The sequence below is a fragment of the Athene noctua genome, chromosome 1 (assembly GCF_965140245.1).
Source record: "Athene noctua chromosome 1, bAthNoc1.hap1.1, whole genome shotgun sequence".
NCBI lineage: Eukaryota > Metazoa > Chordata > Aves > Strigiformes > Strigidae > Athene > Athene noctua.
In genome coordinates, this window is record NC_134037.1 from 179312019 (window position 1) to 179331717 (window position 19699).

Genomic DNA, 19699 nt, shown 5'->3' on the forward strand with positions numbered 1-19699 from the left:
ATACATCAATTTTTCTAATTAAAGTAAAAATTTGTCAACCAATTGTCAAAAGTCAAAGAATGATATGATGAAAACAATCTGCCTCTACATAATATGAAACAAAATTAAAAATTATTTATCAAATTAATATCTGCTACACAATGCAGAAAAAGATCCTAATGAACTGAAAAATACAAGGTAGCACGAGCTGTTATTATCAAAACCTCAAATGTTGGTGTTATTGCCCTTCTACAGTAACAACCTTAAGAATAGGTAACATTTAACTTGACTGAAATGAGAGAAAAATGACTACACAAAGAACAAAACCCCACGGTTTTGAAATGGAGGTGCTGTAATCCCTTCTAAGTAGCTCTTAAAAAAAAATTATTACGTTGTATTTCTCCTATTTTGATGAGATCTTTTCTCATGTGTGAATACACATAACCCTGAATGAAGTAAATGTGGTAAGTATGAAAAAACATGCCTTTTCATCTCTACTGGATTGAAGAGTCAACCACTACCTAAAAACTCTTTTTTATGGTACTTACAGACCACTGTCAAATCAGCTACACATATTTCTTACATATACTAAGTAGGCAGTTTTTTAGTCTCTCACATACAGCATAATTTTTAGACCTTAATATTTGCAGCTCTTGGACTTCCTTCAATTTGTCAACAAATCTGAACTAGGTGTTCTCTCCTTAGAAGTCACTTTATCACAGATGTACGTGTAGAGAAACAAACACTCATTTTTGTATGTCTTTCTGCACCATTTTGCTCCAATGTGGATCAATGGTATAGCAGCCTAAAGATTTGGGAACAAATACAGTCATCTTTACGCATCTGATGTGTAAAACATTGGATAATTCAGAACTGTTGTGTAAGGAATGTAAATCAACACCGAACTACCCTTCCTCATTAAATAATGTTCACAGTAAACCACAACAAGGTATCTAGTGATGGTAATCACTGTAAGGAGTCAATTTACGAGTGGCTTCTCCAATATAAAATCTCTAGACTACCCCAGATATTTATCATAGTAATCAAGAGAAATATTGCGAATTTTGATATTCTTATAGTAAATTACAGCATTTCAGCAACAATGTCCTGCTAGCTCACAATTCAAAAATTAACATTAGCAGCCATAACAGAAATACATACAAGAAAAGCTAAATAAAAGCACAAATGAGAATGTTAATTAAGCAAACCAATATGATAAAAATGACATCAGCAAATGTAACCAAAGACCAGGAACCACTAATGAAATTTTAACTTCAGAGACAAGTTTTTCTGTTCTCACATTCCAGCACTTTAAGAGAATGGTAGTCACAGTTCATTTTTTAAAATAGCCTCTCATTTTGCACTTGAAATATTTAGCCCTTCTGAAAAAAACCTCCAACATCCCTTGCCTATAACAAGACAAATAAATAAATAACTGTAAACAAACAGAACAGAGAAAGCAGGACACTGTCCCCACATGGAGTAAAGGACGGAAGGTAAGCCCTCCATAACAAGCAATATTTTGAACTAACCCTATTAGCATCTTCCGTACAGTCTTCTCGTGAGGAGCCAACAGATCTTGTGAGTGACTTATGCTGCACCTGTGGAGATAACAGTTGCAGGCTGTTTGCTCTGGCTGCCATCCCTTGCCCTATGTTTAAGCCACCCTCTGAGCCCTTTGACCTCACTCTGTCCCGGCTCACATACATAGAGTGTCTATGAGGGCGCTGCTGTGAAGAAAAAGGACTGGTATAACCTAGACCATAGGAAAAAGATTCATGTGGAGCAGATAGAGAGTGGGAATGGCTTCCATCCATGTGATCTGGCAGTTTTAACTCCTCCATTGTTTTGGAGTGTCTTGTTGATGGTCTTCGGGTGTCCAGAGTACCCTCGCTGCGGTTATTCCTCCCGGATGGACTCAGCAAAGTTCTGTTATCACTGTGTCGAGGAGCAGTTGGACTGGTAGGAGAGTTCAAGTCCATACAGCTGGATGGAAAATACCTACTGCTGTTTGGTTCTGCAGCTTGGGCCCTGGCCTCAGAAAGGTTGCCCACGGATTTCGAGTCTGTCAGAACCCCATGGCTCTTTGACTTTGTCCGATATGAAGGACTTTTTGAAGACTGGGGGATAGTATCAATATAGCTGTGGCGACTGTGCTTATCACCAGGTTGCAGTGTCCCAGTTTTGCTTTGAGAAGTTTCCATAAATGAGTGCCGGTTCTGCTGAGATCTGGTGTTAGACTTCAGGTACTTTGTGCCTGAACCATCAGAACTTTTTGGGTCCACGTTAAAATCAAATTCTGTTTTTGCCTTTGTTTCCTTTGGGCTGAGAAGATGTGGCATGTTATTATTGGCTAGATCCTTGTTGCCAGATCCAGGTGTGTTGCTTGATTTTTTTGCATGCATTGGACTGTGTGCAGCTCCAGGAAGGTTTCCATTCAAAAAGCTTTCATTTGCTGGAAGACCCTCTTCTCTTGGCCCGCCAACCCCTAGCGTCTGTATATCCTTGCTGTTTGATCTGTGGTGTGACTGCAAAGCAGAACTTTTGCTGGCTTGATTTCTACATTAAAATGCATAAAGAAGCATTAATATACCAGATTACATAGTCATGTATTAGTAACTTTAACAAAAGTACACTCATTTCAGAAAGGAGGTGCCATTTAAAACCACAAAATTTAACTGAAGTAAGGTCAAATACTGCCAACATGAGAAGTTCCACTAAAATAACAGATTTGAAGGTGTTAGCGCATTGTTATTTCTTTCTGGTTATATCCTGATAGACAAACTCAGCTTTGGTTAACAGATTTTTGCTGACTAAAAAAAGGAAGATATAAAATCCAATCATAGAAATGCGAACATATATTTACACATTTATGCAGGTGTGTGATTAATATATATGCACATCAATAATGTAAGCACTACATCAGGAAAATTAGCTCTGTATCTGTGGAAAAAGATCTTAAATACACCTGGCATATCAAAGTGAAGGTAGAACAATAAGGTATGTCAGTACTGTCAAAAAAACCTGATACAATCAATGCTCCAGGCCATCTAATGTATGGCTAATTTGGAGGGGGAAGGTAGAGGAGAGGAAGGGGGAAAAGAGGTTATGGTGCTGATAAAGACATCCATATGGAGTGAACCTGAGCTCACAGCAAGCCCTGTAACACCAAACCCAAACCCAGCTCTACAACAGGAACCCTAACTTTTGTGCATCTTGGCACTATCGCAGTTCTCGGCACATTAACTCATTCTCAAACCTGCCCCCGAAATGCTCTGCAACCAGACCAACTTGATGCAGAGCTACTTGGTAATGTCCTTAACCTCTACTCCCCTTTCCAGCTCTCCTGGAATACGGGACTGAGATAGGAGTTGGTTCTGCAAACACTCTGCCTGAATTTATATGAGCGGGCTTTCTGGCATAAAACCAGTTCTGCTTCTGGGCTTATGCTGGCATTACAAACGAGCCATGACTGAGCAGTGCTGCAGCTGTACTTGTCAGCTTTGACAGACCTAGGCAGCTATGAGCACTTAACTTATTTTTGTATCAAATCTATGATAATGTAACTCACTGAGGGTTAAAGTGAGAGCTCACTGTACAGATGAGTTTGTACCTTGTTGTTCTTGCTGATAATTATGATTGGATAATACTAGCCATTTTTATACCTAGGATTTTTGTATTACCCATTTTCAGTCATCTAATTACGTACCCTTTTACAGTTTCTAGAAATTTAGCAATTTTAATGACAGTTTAAAATATCTTTTAGTTAAAAGGCAGCATACTTTTTTTAAACTTAGAGACATAAGGTACCTAGTAATTATAAATCAAGTGGCTAGGCAAGCCTTTTTGAAAAGAAGCTTCCCATGGATCTAGGTTTTCCTTTCTGATGCCACACCTCTGATGGTAAAACTTCTATCCTAAATACCTATAAGGGCAGCTAAAACTTTTTGGTGTCTATCTCTGAAAAAGTATAGATTGTAAATGTCATCATCCCAAATCTTAAAATGGGGAGTAATTTTTTGAATCTCACAGGAGAGCTAAAGAAAAACATGGCTAGGATTAAAAGCCACTATCATTCTGCATACTTCAGAGGGTGACCTTTAGGAAAGCTTTTGTCAGATGAGTACCATGAGGCTTTTTGTGGTGAAGTATTTTATCCACCCGCAAACCTGGTTTACCTGGTTTGTTGACGTATTAAAATCAAGTGGCTTCTCTCAAGCTATGTTTGTCCAACAAGGGAGTCACTGAGCAAATACATCTTGCTTTAAGTTCAAGTAGACTAGACTGATTCATAACTGCAACTGCAGACAAAATTTTGTTTGTTCTCACTTTGGAGCATGATCAATGCATGTGATTTTCAGGATGTTTAGCTGCTAAAAATCTCTGTGAATTTTGAACTTTAAAATACCAAAACCTTGGACAGATTTGCACATATACAGTAATGGTAGCATTCCAAAGAAACGAGCATTCCTTTGGAATCTGAGATGTCCTCAAAGCCACAAAATTCCTACTGCCATTCAAGAAAAAGGATAACTTTTTAAAGACAGGTAAGCCAACTTATTTTTCCTTTATCATAACACAGAAACAGTTTGAACATTGTATTTGGCTTTTTTCAAGAAACATTCAGCCTGATGCAGCAAGTTATCAAAAATTTTGGTTTGAATAGTTAGAATACAGTATAACTGTGTCTACTTCCTTTATTCAGTGAGGCAACATGGAACAGTATATACATCTCAATGTGCCTAAACTGTCAAACAACAACTTTTTTTTTCTTGTAGATGATGTTGTATGTAAGCATGATAGCAACACCCATTGGCAGAGCAAATATCAGTGATGATGATGACATGACTACGTTTACCTGTTAGACAATGTGTTGCTGTCTACGTGGTAAGGTTTTCTCTTAGCTGACCGTGAAGGTGAGCTTCCACAGCGATCCAAGAGTCTTTGGGTTTGAAACGAAGGATGGTTCAAACATTGTTCTGTCAAATACCTATCTGCTGGATCTAACTTCAGTAAGTTCTTTGGAAAACAAATCCAGAAGTGTAAATGTTAGTATCTCTATTTGCATCAGCAAAAAATGTAACAAAATAAAGAACATTATTGGTTTGGGTTTTTTTTGATGTCCAGAGTTTCTATGATTAGATGTAACTGCTAGAATAATTTCATGTTCCATTAAACTACGTATGATACAGAATAAACAATTACAAAACCTATGTTCTACTTAAGAGAGGGAAGGCCTCAGCCTTGCTTGTTATGAAACATATGTGCTATATGTATATAATTAATATATATACACATACATACATATGTGTGCTTAAAATGTTTAAAATTTAAAAAATCTGAAAATTTAAAAATATGTTTTATGTATATACCTATACATGTTTAAAATATATGTATTTTAAACACATTTTCCAGGATATACCTTACAAGATGCTGTTTACAATTAAAAATATAAAATTTACCAGTAATAAAATGCTACAACGAAACAGGCTTTACAAACAAACAGAACCAGCATACGGGTACATTCTTATACAAACAAAAATAGTCTCTTAAAGTTAGCATTTTTAAAAATATACAAAATAAGAGTTCTGGTTTTTACTTATAGGGTTCAAGTCCACCCATATTTTTAAAGAATCATCTAAACTGTTTACAACACACTCAACGTAACATTTGCCTTATAATTCTGTTAGATCTGCTGTGATTCTAAACACTTTCTGACATGTAGAAAATATTTAATCACAAAACTGAAAACCAGTAGGTTGGGTATTTTGATAAGCTTGAAAGGTTTCTTGCAGGAACAGGGCAATACAAGAATATCTTGGAACATTTGAACATGCACGGCTGTCAGCCAGGATTGAATGGTTATAAAAGAATGGCTAAAAGAATATCTATTTTTTAAAGTTCACATCAGTTGAATAGAGAACAATTCTATGCACATATATGTACGTGTATACACACACACAATGCATATCTGTACATGCATTAACAGAGTATTCAGCCACTTGATCACAAACTAGCTTTTCCCTTCACAGAATCCCTTCACTTCAAAATGGAAAATGCTTGGGAAACAACGCAAGTGGCAAACTGCATGCCTATGTAGTTTGGTGATACAGTATCTTCCTTTCTCAAGTGACAAACTATGTACTGAATGATTTAACCTTTTCTTTCCCCCTTTTTTCTGGTGCTCATCACTACAGTGGCTCAAATAGCCAAACAACACAAGCAGCCCACATGTGATTTCCACCATTTCTCCTTAGAAAAGAGTATGTCCAAAGGCTTCCCTCAAATGCCTATACCCTCACTAACTTGCAGAGCCTGTACCACAGGCAAGGTGAACTGAAAGTCCATAGGGAATCACAAGGCTGTGAACCTGCCTGGAATCACAGAGAAGTAGTGGGACAGGGCTCATGGCTGAGGCATGGTCACTGGTGGCTACAGCTGGCTTCAGAAGGAAGGAGGGGGTGGAAGAAGAGTGACACTCCATATAATTGAGTTCCTGAATGGTATCAAATGTCAGCATGAAACAGAAGGTGTATTCACTGACAGTCTCTGGATCAGGATCAGAAGGGAAAGCAACATTTGTGATGTTATGGTGGGAATTTGCTACAAACCATGCATTGAAGAGCATGAAGAAGATGAAGAGGACAACTCTCTACAACAACAAGCAGAAGTCTCCTGATCACAGGTCCTCATGCCCATGGCAGACTTCAACTACCCAGACAACCAGCCTGTATAGATGATCCAGGAGATTTCTCGACTATGTCAGTGGCAATTTTGTAGTGCAGCTGCTGGAAAGTCAAATCAGCCAAGGGTATGACTTCTCTCTACTCGACCTGCTGCTCACCAACAGTAAAGTACTGGTGATGAATCTGACAAGAGAAAACAGTCTAAGCTGTAGTGCCCGTGAGATGATTACAGTTAGGATTCAAAGGGTGGGAAGATAAGCATCAGGAATAGGACCCAGGACTTCAGAGAGCAAACTTCAGCTTCTATAGGGAATAACTGGACAGAAACTTCTGAAAAAACTGCCACCAGAGGAAAATTGTCCAGGTGAGACACTTGATTTTTAAAGAAAATTTCTTGAGAGTTCTTGAGTTTTTCCTCTTGAGAGGAAAATGCATCTCATTGTAGAGAAGACCACAAATTTTTGCATAAGATCAGGTTGGCTAAACAGGGAGTTTCTTAATGGATAAAAATGCAAAATGTGAGTGTATAAGAAGTAGAAGCAAGACAGGATACAAAGAAGGACCAAAAAAGCACTGCGGTAGCACAAAGCATAGGCCACTTGGGAAGATCAAAGTCCAGCTGGACCTAAGGCAAGTGAAAAACATCAAGGGTAAAGAGAAGGGGTTCTACAAGTATTCTACAAGTAAATGGAAGCTCAGAGAAGATGCATGTCTGCTGCTGAATGTGGGAGACATCTGAATGACAGATGACATGAAAAAGCCTGTCCTTTTTTGCCCAAGTCATCACATGCAAAACCAGCTCCCAACTCCCAAATGCAAGCTTACGAAACACCATGATTTGTGAAGGAGAGAAGCAACAAAGCAACAGGGCCAAAAATCTGCCTCTTCATTCATCTAGTCCAGAACTGCTCTCTAAATAGAGGTATCAATAACTCACTACTTTAGCTGGCATAAATTGAAGTGTGGGTTATTCAGTAATCTAGTAATCAGACCTGAGGTCCCGGGGAATGCAGATAATGAGGAACACACCAAGTGTGGACATGTGCCAGACTGTCCAGTGTGGAGAGAGGCATACAGCAAAGTATGTGCAGAATTTGTAGCATGCAATTTAACCACAAGTCTCTTCTGTTCTCTTCTTGTAGTCTTTTGCTCACTCTTTAACAATGTTTCAACTCCAGAATTAAATAATGTAGGTCAAACACAAAATGTCCTCTCTACAGAATCCCTGACCTTTCTTATCTTGGAGAAATACAGACAGAAAAGTTTAAAAGAATTAAAGTGGAATGGAATTACTGGGAAACCTGTTTCCTTAAAATTCAAGTGCTTCATTCCACAACTTTGTTAACTTTTAAATCACACTAAAAGAACCAAAAGCATTGAGATATAACATAAAAATTAGGATAAAATGAAAAGAAACCCTGCCCCAGCAGGTGTAACAATGGTCTGAACAATGATCTTGAAGTTGCTGTTCTGCAATATATGCTACTACAGTTTGAACTACAGTTAACTATGATGCCAGAAAAAAATATCCATGAATTAGAAAAGAGAGGAGAATGTCTAATACCAAAACAAGCAATTACATTCATCAAGGTACCTAACTTTGCAGACTCAATGAAACCAAGATAAAAGTTATGCTGACTCTCTTCATAAGGCGGGGAGATTAAATGAAAGTTACTTGAACCAGTTGTGTTGTGCTGAGGAGTACAAAATAAATTTGGTGGATTTATGCTGGCTACATCAATACTACTAAAAGCAAGTAAACACCCAAGTATACCCCAAAGCGGATGACCTCTGGTTTCTGAGACAACTAATGCAGATGGGCTTGGGACCACACAAATCATTTAGAGTTGATTAGTCACATCCATGCTTCATATTTGTTCCAGATTGCCTTTAATTTGTAGGTGGTACCCCTGTGATGCTAAACCTAAGTTTTGACACTGACTTTTTTTTTTCAGCTTACTGTGGATGAAATAATGGGAGGTTCTACTGTAGCTTACCATGGTGATGTTTTTATAGTACAGTAAGAAGGACAATAATATGTGTTGCATACTCAGGAATATGGCACAAATTCATAGCACAATGCTTTACAATGTTTGGCCATTTTGAGGGGAGCCAGCTTCTCCTTATCCCCTGTAAGAAACTATCTTGAGTACCACATCCTAGTTTGGCCAAGGGTAACTAGCTAACTTGCTCCAAAACAGGACTTAAGAGTAACTTAACATACAAGCTATGTAGAGGTGAGTGACAGCAAGCAGATAAAGGGCTCAGGTAAAAAAAATACATAAATATTGTGCATCAACTTTGTCTTTGACAACTGTGCACATACTCATGCTTATCCAACCACAAATGAACAACAACTCAGGTTAGCCTAATACTCTGTGTAATTATCTAAATTTATTATGGGTTGAGAGATCATACGCCAGCATTACTAGGTAACTCGTGCATCTGAACGCACATCAGTGTGAATGACTATTGCTGCAAATGATGGAGATTCTTCTGTCTGAACTATGTATTGTTTATCAAATCAGTCAAATTTGAACAGACTCTCCTGGCATTTGCAAGGGGTACTTTCCTGATACCCAGGAAATAACAAGCCTTGCTACAAACAATGATGATATCAAAATATCTCAAACGGAAGTTCACAAGTACTTTTAAGGTGTATTATATTAGCAAACAAAGATAAAAAGTCACTTAGATCTTTCCCTACATATTACAGACAGAAAATAAAATACATTTTCCTACCTTCATAAGATCAAGCAATACACCACTTAAAATTCCCAAGTATCTTCTCTCTAAAGACTGTGGATGATTGACTGCTGGAAACTGTAAAAATAATACAGCATAAATATACTGAGAATGTAAACAAGGTATATATGAATACAATTTTTTTTAAAAATAGAAGCTACACAGTGAATCAAAGCATGTAATTAATGGGAATCATATGCACTGAAAAAACAGTTTATGAAACATTACAAAACATTATAATGAAACAAATCACTGTTAATGTATATTATGCATTTAGTCAACCAAATAAAGTATTATTCATTAGCAGGGTAGTTAAGAAACCTCTCTCAAATGAGAAATAATCAACTTAGATTTATAAATGTGTTTGTGGCATTATGATTGACAAGAGGTGGGAGGTTTAAAATAGATTCAGAAATAAGTAATGTTTATTTAAAAAAAAGATTTAAAATAGCTTTGAGAGAATTTGAGAGTGTAAATATAGTAACTAATCAAATATCAAAGATTAACTGAAAATTCCAAAATGTTTTTAGTGAAAAACAGCAAAAACGTTTTTTAAGTTTAAAACCAAAAAATGGTTTTTTTAGGTTTAAGTTTCAGGATTACTCCTGTGGTCATGATGCAGTAAGAACTGGCAACACCATGAGACGTAGGGCATACTGCTGGCGGGCATCTTCTGTCAACTAGAGTCTGGACAAAACCCCATGAAGGCAGTATTTGAAACTAGCCCTGTCTAGAAAGAAGAGGAGGACAGGCAGAAGAAAGAAAAAATAAAGCACAGAATTGGTTTTTTTTTACTTGTTTTGTAAACAAGGCAAGAGTCAAATACAATGAAGACAGAACCTTTTCTTTATATCAAATGAAAGAAAAGTTTCTCAACATTTCATTGCTATAACATAATGTCAAGTACAATGAGTTGAAAAGAAACAAAGATCCATTTCCAGACTGTGGCACTTGTTAAACTGATTGCAAACTAATAGATAAATGGATTTCAGTGAGGTAACTTCAAATTTAAAAACTAAACACATATGCCAGGGTTTTCAGAATTAGTAATTAAGGCTGGATTTTCAACAGAGGCATAAAAACCATTATGGATCCAACTTATGCTGATTTTAGAGAAAATTACACATTTGAATACCAGAGAAGCCTCTGGAAAACATAAACAAAACCAAAACAACAATCAGCTAGTCTACTGGCATTAATCACAGTTTATCCAAAACTACACAACTGAGATCCAGACATTTTGTTAGCAGTTCCCAGAGTTGTGGAATTTGCCTAATACTATGCAAGTGTTTCAACTGCAGCCTGGCTTGATCCCATCTACACCCTACGTATTTTCCAAGAAGTCTTCTTAAGCTAACACGGCAAAGCAAGAGCACTGACAATAGGAAGCATGCAGTGTTCTCATCTACTGGTACACAAATCAATGTATGACCGAATGGGCTCAAGTCGTACGTAAAATATACCCACAGAAAATACTGAGTTACAGTTAAAAATCACTGAAAAGTCCTCTTAAGCTAACACAGCAAAGCAAGAGCACTGACAATAGGAAGCATGCAGTGTTCTCATCTACTGGTACATAAATCAATGTATGACCAAATGGGCTCAAGTCGTACGTAAAATATACCCACAGAAAATACTGAGTTACAGTTAAAAATCACTGAAAATACAAGAAAAGAATCACATTCAAGTTAGTGATTAAGACAGACAACAGCAACCAAAAAACCCAACAAGCATGAAGATAAACAAACATTTTATGTGGAAGTTTGCTATAGTATAAAAACATTTGAGAACTGTATGTTTGATCTAAAATGGAAGTCTTAAAGACTTTACCTTCACTTGTGCATTTTTCAGCTCTCACCTACATCTAGGGATTGTTACAGTTAGGTGCACATATTTACACGTTCACTCTCCTCAGATTAAATACTAGCTTCAAACCTAATCTTTAAACAGCAGCCTAGTACAAACACTCATTTCCAAAAATACATGTCATTTGGAAGCAAAATGCACTGCATGTGCACTGTACGTGCATAAGCATTAGATCACTATGAACTGCTGCCCGTTGTTTGTACTGGCATTACTTTTCATAAATTACATTATGTAAGTTTTGAAGGAAAATGAAAGGACTTTATTTTGAATGTGTTTACTCCTAAATAATCTCTGTATTTTTATTTTTACTTTACTTTCTTTTGAAGTTGTTTACTAATGACTGACTGAGAATTTTTTTAAGTCCGAGTCTGCTATGTTGATCTTAAATAGTAACTTAGGTGAACCAAGGCATCCATGCTTCCTCCACATTTTACATGAACCAAATGACAAAATATTACTGTCTTTATGTAGAATGACCATCATAAAGAATATTTTACATCTGGAATGATCAGGGAAACATGAAAATGTGCCAAAGCTATGCAAAGCAGGGCTACTCACTGGAATTGTTCAGATTGTTTGGATTCACCTTATAATTTATTTGTAGAACAATATTTACAGCCCTATGCTACCACTCACACTTTCTATAAAGGCATGAGCCTATTGGCACTTTCTGATTTCATATTATTTTATTTCTTTGGGCCTCCAACATACCATGGATGTTTTCTTCCTCAAAAGGACTAAGAAGAGATCACTAAATACTCCCTAAACCTCAGGAGTGAGTAAAACTGTGTGTATATATAAATACATAAGCATGGAGGAAATAAGCAGGAAGAAAAGACAAAGTTCACAAATATGCATCTGTATACATATGCATGTGGTAGTGGAGTGTTCATATTAGAATTTTTTAAATCCTGTGATACAATATTGTAGTAATCACAGTTACAGTAATACAGAAATTCACAAAGACTAAACATATGGATAAACAATTTCACATCACGGGCTAGTTTCTATCTTGTGAATATCCAGTGCCAGATCCAGCTTGTAAATAATAATTTGCATGATCACAGCAAACCTTCTATCTGTTATGCAACAGAAAATCTTCCACCATTAAGCTCTATGCTACATTCAGAAAAATGTACTTTTCAGGTTGTCTTATAGCATTGAATAAATTTTTGCCATGAATTAAGTAAAGTATACCACATTCTGACCAGTATTTTTTGTAGTATTTTTCATGTTTAAGCCATTATTCAGATTTACTTCAGTATTCAAAACCAACTCTGTATTAGAAGGCATACGTCACTGTTGTCAACATTAGTATCCTGACTTCACAGATGGGGCCAAGAAGGCAGCAACATGTCTGATAAACCATTGATCCAGCATGAGAACAGAGACTCATAACTTTCAACTCTGTGCTAATCACATTAGGTCCATGCTGTCTTCTTGAATTACTGTATTTTAAAGCTACAAACCAAAGATACTTCATTCTCATCCTAAGACATTACAGAGCATTTATTCAAATAAGATTACACTGCACAACTAGAACTGTTATAAAATACTGTTGAACAGGCAGTAATTTATTTTGCTTACAACTTCTAAAGCACTGCTTTCCTGGTAAGGGGCTATACATTTCTTAAAACAGAAAATCCCATGCAGCCCACTGTTCTACACAGGATCAAATACAAATAGAACCTTATCTAATTGTCTTTTTAAACCCTTCACTGATGGAGGATCTACAAACTTCCAACAAAACTCTTAGGAATTAGGCATCCTTGTAGTTAAACTAATTATCCTAACACCTTAAGCCAATTATTTATTTTCTTATCAGCAGCAGCTAAATCAAATTTATGGCAATTTTAAACATGTTTTAACACAGCTAGGTTCTCCCTCTTTTCCTTTCTCATTCTCCAAGTTTTCTCTTCTACAGAGTAAAACTCAAATTTTCAGTCTTCAGCACAGATCAGGTCTCCTAATACCTTTGTATGTCTCTCTGTAAGATTTTACACTAATGATTTTAGACCATTTATCAAGATTGTAAATTCACCTTTCCAAGCGACATTCATTAATAAAAAATGATAACCAAAACTGAATTACACAGAAACATGAGTACAATCACTGCGTAGGTATTGCTAAAGATAACAGCTATTCCTTATCTATTGGGATTTTGCCATACAGTTCATCCTAACTTGAGCAGCTTCTCCACGTTCATGAGTGTCTCTCATTACATGGTACTGGCAAATCCCTCAAAGAGGAACAATGCTGTCAGTAGGAAAAGCTTTTTTACTCACATGGTTTACATCAACTTCCCAGGAATATAAGTCAAAAGGCAAAAAGCTCTTCTGCCATGATACCAGCATCTATGGCTCAGATTTTTCCAGCAGAGTAGCCTGAAGACAGCAGGCATGAATTTCCCACACCTTGAACTGACAAAGCTATGCCACTAAACTTCACAGTGCAAACATTGCTAAGCTGGGTATAAACACTAACTTGCATGCCAAAGAAGTCAAGGAAATGAAAGAAAATCTTTAATCAACTTCTAACAGTAAACCAAACATATTTATAAAACTCATTACTGGTGTATCAGAATTTTACTTTGAATTATGAATGACTGTCCTGGTTTTGGCCAGTATAGAGTTAACTTTCCATGGGCCAAGAGGGAGCACAGCTGGAGGGCTGGGTCCTGATTGATCACTGGAGCATTCCATGTCATGTGACATCAAAGATCAGCATACAGGTGGGCACTTGCTCTCTCACTGGCCTTGTTTGTTTTGGTTTTGGTGTCCAGATGGGCTGGGTGGGCTACTCTGGTGGGTAGAGATTGCTGCTGGGGACTAGCTCTGTACAGTCGCCGTTCAGTGAGCCACTACTGCATTTTGCCCATTTTGGACTACTAGCATTACTGTTGTTCTTTTGCTAAGTAAATTTTTGTTATCTAACCAACAATTTATTTTTTTTTTTCTGTCCCTCCCCTATTTCACTGGGGGGGCGGAGGAAAGGAAACAACTGGCCACATGGCCATTTGCCACAGCCGAGTTCAAACGACAACAATGTCAAATCTAAAGATCCTATACTTACACAGAAACACATACAATAGATAATGCACAACATAAATGAAAAGAAACTTCACAGCAACAATAACAATACTGTCAATACTGTGCGAGTAAATTAAAAGAAAAGAACAAAGCTTTCTCTTACCCGCAGGCCATGGAAGCGTGGGTTGCTATAGAAGAGCTTCATCTGCTCAGCTGGCAGTGGGCCTAGCACCTTCTGAATGGTAAAGAGCTGGTCAATCTCACTCTCGCCAGGAAACAAGGGCTGTCCGTCACTCAGCTCTCCCAGGATACAGCCTACAGACCACATATCCACAGCCTTTCCATAAGGGGCTCTGTAAAGTGAACGTACAATGTTTTTCACCCACCGACAGTGTCTTCTTACTGAGCTGTTTCAATTTATTAGCCATATTTCCCATGGTCTGCTTCCTTACAACACAGAAAAATAAACTTTGATATTAAAGAAACTACCTCAGATACCAAGCCCTCTGTTTCTGCCCTGATTACCTGAAGTATCACTTCTTGAAAAGGCAAGAGAGGAATTCTCAAGCACCGCCAGGGAACCCGATACCTTTGTGAAAAATCTAAGGTACAAAAATAAGCTTTTCGACTGTGAAGCAGTGACCATTCCCAGTTAAACTAGCACTAACGTCCCTTCTCTCCCTTGATTAATGACTGTGCTCTATTTTTGCATTATATTTCTTTTTCCATTGTGCTTAATAGGTGGATAGGCATACTGGGTCTGGCCACTGGGAGAACAGAACTGATGAGAAATCTTTGTTTCAGCATTCATACAGTGAAATTTTAATTTAGAGAAAAAACAGAATGCCCCTGAAAACTATTCCTTAAAAAACACAGGTGAGGAAGCAATGAAAGCATCATAAAACAAGCAATTTCTGTTTTGGAGCAAAGCCACAGGTGAGGTTTTGAGAAGAAATTTTAATGAGTGGTCTCTGTGTGTGCAAGCAATGTTTCATAATGGGGAGTGTGGCATCTGGTATTTTAAACTGCTAATGACAAAAGAAGCGAGGGCAGTCATAAAGAGGTATAGGGAATTAATCCGAAACAAAATTTAAGTGCTGTGAGTGTTACACCTAGCAAGGGCTACACCAGCTTTTCTTGAGACTACATACAAAGGTATTTAGTGGAAGGAGAGGCAATAGGGATACTCTAGTCAGGTGAGGCTATAGTCTTGAGGGTGATTTGTAAGACACACACAACAGAAAATCAGAATGCAGAGAATGGAAGTTTGTATGAAAAGAAGAGAGTGGTAGACTACTCCAACATTCAATCTAAAGGCACAAGCACTGAATCCTTTTGGACAGTTTCTGATTTTCACTCTAAGATTCTGTTCCTCAGCAAGCTTGTTTAGCTGCCTACCTCAACTGTGCGACAGCTCATGCATTACATACTTCCGGGTTTTCATTGTTCCTACTATAGACCAAAGCCACTCCTCTGTACACCCGAGTTCTTGCTTGTTGAATTTTTAGAAATTTTTTGTAAACATCTAACATTCCAAGAATCTCTTTTGGATGTTTAAGTTTTGAGCAGAATGACCGGAACATTCTTATCAAGTTAAAAAAAAAAAAAAAAAGCATATAAAAAGAATAAAAACTGGAACAAAGATGGAACTGAAAACATATTTCACTGAGTCTCTTCTTTTTGAAACTTGTAATCCAGAAACTCAACCTCTGTTTCAAGAGATTTTTAAGTTACAGCTGGCTTATCTATTTTTGGAGTAAGACAACAACAGGAGTTGCAGGTGACAAATCCTATCCTAAATCTGTTCCCTTCACTCCTTCCTTATGCTGACGATTAAAGATGTTTAGAGAGAGAACATCCTCAAACTAAAGAAAAAAATACCTGTTTTTTCCCCACTGATTACTCATGATTAGTTACTTAACTTTATTGGACAGTGGACCCTTTAACTCTTGTGATAATTTAGTTAGGTGAAGGCGAGAAAGCATTTCTAGCTGCACATTAGCCTGAGTGAAAATACAGGTCCGCTGAGACGCCTGGCACAGGAGTCTAAGGTAGCTAGGAAAGCTGAAGTAGGACACCAAAATGTCAAGAACTGTTTGCCTTTCAGAATCTGCCATGAGACACTGCAGTCCCTTCACAAACAATCATCACAAAATAAAAGTTTGCCCCATTGGAATAGACTGCTGTCAAGGAACCACCAGTGGCAAAGCAGAGCATGCTGAAGCTCCTCAAGTACTACTACTACAAAGGTTCTGTGGGTTCATAATTCCCTTACTAATCTGTGGATTTGCTGAGAGACTCAATGTTTGTCCTTTTCTACAATGTTGCTAGTCTAACCCACCCATTAGGTCAGGTCTGAGCGCCAAGGAAGGGCTAGTTTTTCTCCACCACTGCAAAAGGCCACACAGATGAGAACAGACTCCAGAGCCAAGGATCTGCTCTTAAGATATTCTGTGACTGTGCTGGGAAGCTGAAGCTCTCCAAGCAAAACAGTTGTAAGAGTGCAACTAAAAAAACCCTACCTTTTTATTAGGACAGAAAAACAAGCACATCTTTATTTGCAACCCCTTTAACAGGCAGGTTTCTCCACTGAAATGTCAAATGGGGAAAAGTTGCTGTAGGCTGGGGCATGGAGAACAAGAGAGGGTTTACAACTGAGGAATGGGCTAAAACTTCTTTGAGGCAAGGACCATTATCCTTCCTTGCTCAAAAGAATAAAGGAAGCTGAACTACAGTTTAAGAAGTTTCCTCTATTTAGTCAAATCAGCATATACCCATTTCTTAAGGCAGTGGCAGAGTAAACTGCAACTTTTTTGTTTAAAAAGGCATGTTCAAGACTCCTGTACTAATGACTGTCAGAACTGGTCTTGTCAGATCACAACGTCCAAACAACGCAAGAGCGATGTGGCTGGATAAATGAAATAACTCCTACAGGAATCAGAAGTACCGTAACCTACTCCCGCACAAATTAATCCAAAACACAGTTTCATCCAGTAATTTGATATGCCTTAAAATCTACTGGTTTAGCAATATTTTGTCATCAAAGGGTACAGAGTTCTCCACTAACAGTTACCTGGGGCTCTCCAAAGCGAGTAGATTTTGGATGTTCTGTGAATAATTAGGCAGTGATTTTTTTCCTCTCCTGAAATTTATCTTGAACTTTATCGCAAAACAGAAACCTCTCTGAGATGCGTATTAGAAATTGAAAAAGTAAAACTGTATTTGTTAAAATGTATCTGATTTAATAATCCTTGGAAGACTTTTGAATATTAGATGCTTATAAAGATTTGGGAAATGCAGGGGAAGGGGGAACGGGTAAGATGAGTGTCTGGGAAGTAGAACAGGATTGCCAAGAAACAGACATCACTATGTGTCAGAAAAACTTGGCATTACAAACATACACCAGCAAAGCTGAAGTCATACACATTCCCCCTCCCTTTCTATTCAAGCTAATCAAACAAATTTAGTCAATTACAAACAGACATGATTCCTGCTAATTCTCCTTTGGTAATGTAACCATTTTGAAAACAGCAGGTCAGATTAATACTATGTCTGCCAACGTTTCCATGTCTTTCCTCCTAATTCTCATTACTACTATAGACAAAGAGTAAAATGTTGTGTAACTAAAAAGGCCACAAGTGATGCTTTCCTTCCAAGTCTTTTTTACAAGTCTTTTTACTCCATGGGTAAATCTTACAAAAGGAGCTTGAAAAAATGTAAAGAATCAGTCAAGATTCACCATGGCAGCTCTGCAAACTGTACTTACCCAAGCAAGAGTTCAGGTGAGCGGTACCATCTGGTAGCCACATATTCTGTATAGTTAGCATTGCTTCCTTCAGAGAGATTACGAGCAAAGCCTGCCAAAGAAACAGTGCGAAAGATTATATCCTGTTTTAAATACAATATGCATATCATTACCGATTTTGGCAGTAAGAGGTCACACCTATTTATATAGAAGCAAATTCTTTACAACTCCTAGTGCAGAATGATGTCTCCAACAATTGTTTGTCTACTGAAATGCAAGCTTTTATTGATACAACACTAAAAGTCAGCATGTTTACCTTAATGACTACTTTACTTGTGTACTCTCCTCAGAAGACTAGTCTATGGCGTTTTGCTATTACTTTTGGTGCTTTGTCGTAATTAAAACAGATTGATAAAAATTACTTGTCAGTATGCCATGCAAGCTATTGAACTACTGCCACTAAATTTCACTGAGATGCTGTTTGCAGAAGATCCATGACATTAGAAATGTATGCATGGGGAGTAGATTCTTCCAGTCATTGATCTTAACTACTACAGCCTCACTGCATTCATTTTTTTAAACTGGTCAAGAAACTATGTATTATTCTTATCTAAGGACACTCCCTCCCTGCCCTGGCAAGGAACAGGGTCATGTCCCCAAAACTACAAAAGGCAGGAGTCTACCAAAAATCGGCAAAACTGCTTTATATCTGCATTTGGTTCATTCCACATCTGTCAGCTTCCCACCTGCTTTAGCACTGCATTCATAGCAAGGGTCTTAGTAAATTAGAATCAGAAAACAAGTTCAAATTAGCTTCCTCCTCCACATCACTTTGTTAAGAATAAACAAAAAAGTGTATTTATTTGCAACTGTACCAAAACTTAACTTCTGTCCTAAGGCATAACATTTAAGACCATCAACTGTGAGAAGAGTACATACACCGGAAAACCCAGATTTAAGAATAAGTTTTATTTTTGTTTTCATTCTCCTCCATTTATAAAAAGTCAGCCGAGCAGCACGGTAATTGTTACTGGATTCTTCATGTAGAAATACCCTAAGGCAGATGCTGGCACTGTTTTCAGAAAAGTATCAAGTGTCTTACTATTTTCAAATAAATAATTACTATTAAGGTGAGACTGAGGACAGACAGATATTCACAGCAAGACTCCAGATGTGTAGGTTCCTTACTAGAGCTCAACCGGAGACAGATTTTGGGGACTGAAATGCAGAAGCAACACTTTCAAAATGCTTTCTTACAGGGATGTAGCATAAAATTCAGTCCAAAATTCACTTCAGTGAAATTACTAGGAGTCTTTCCACTATTGCATGAGTGAAGAAGAAAGAATAAAAATTCTGAAGTGTTGCAGAGGTATAAGACATCATTTCATTTTCAGAATCACTAAGTGCTACTTAAATACAATACTCATTTTTTTTCATATCTGTGTTCTTATGCAAAAGCTGCCAAAACTTTACCCACACAACTATGCTTGTAAGGTTGTGATTTTTATTTTTTTTTTAATTAGTATTCTGAAAGTGTATCTCATTTGGCAGCTTAGTGTGAAGGAGCCCAACCCCACTCACTCCTGTGGAACACTAATTTACTCCAAGTTAAAGTAAAGGTTTGGGTGCAGATTATTATTAGACTAGTG

General features: G+C 37.4%; 1 protein-coding gene across 3 annotated transcripts in view; it reads right to left on the reverse strand.

Moving 5' to 3' along the window:
- The window catches only part of CDKL5 (cyclin dependent kinase like 5), a 138332-nt gene that overhangs the window by 26051 nt on the left and 92582 nt on the right, over positions 1 to 19699 (reverse strand). For all 3 annotated transcript variants that reach the window (XM_074906597.1, XM_074906587.1, XM_074906606.1), the window contains exons 8-12: positions 18072 to 18162; positions 14469 to 14658; positions 9408 to 9488; positions 4838 to 4998; positions 1512 to 2538 (exon numbers count right to left, since the gene is read on the reverse strand). In XM_074906597.1, coding sequence (XP_074762698.1) covers positions 1512 to 2538; positions 4838 to 4998; positions 9408 to 9488; positions 14469 to 14658; positions 18072 to 18162 — 1550 coding nt within the window. The remainder of the gene's footprint in view (positions 1 to 1511; positions 2539 to 4837; positions 4999 to 9407; positions 9489 to 14468; positions 14659 to 18071; positions 18163 to 19699) is intronic.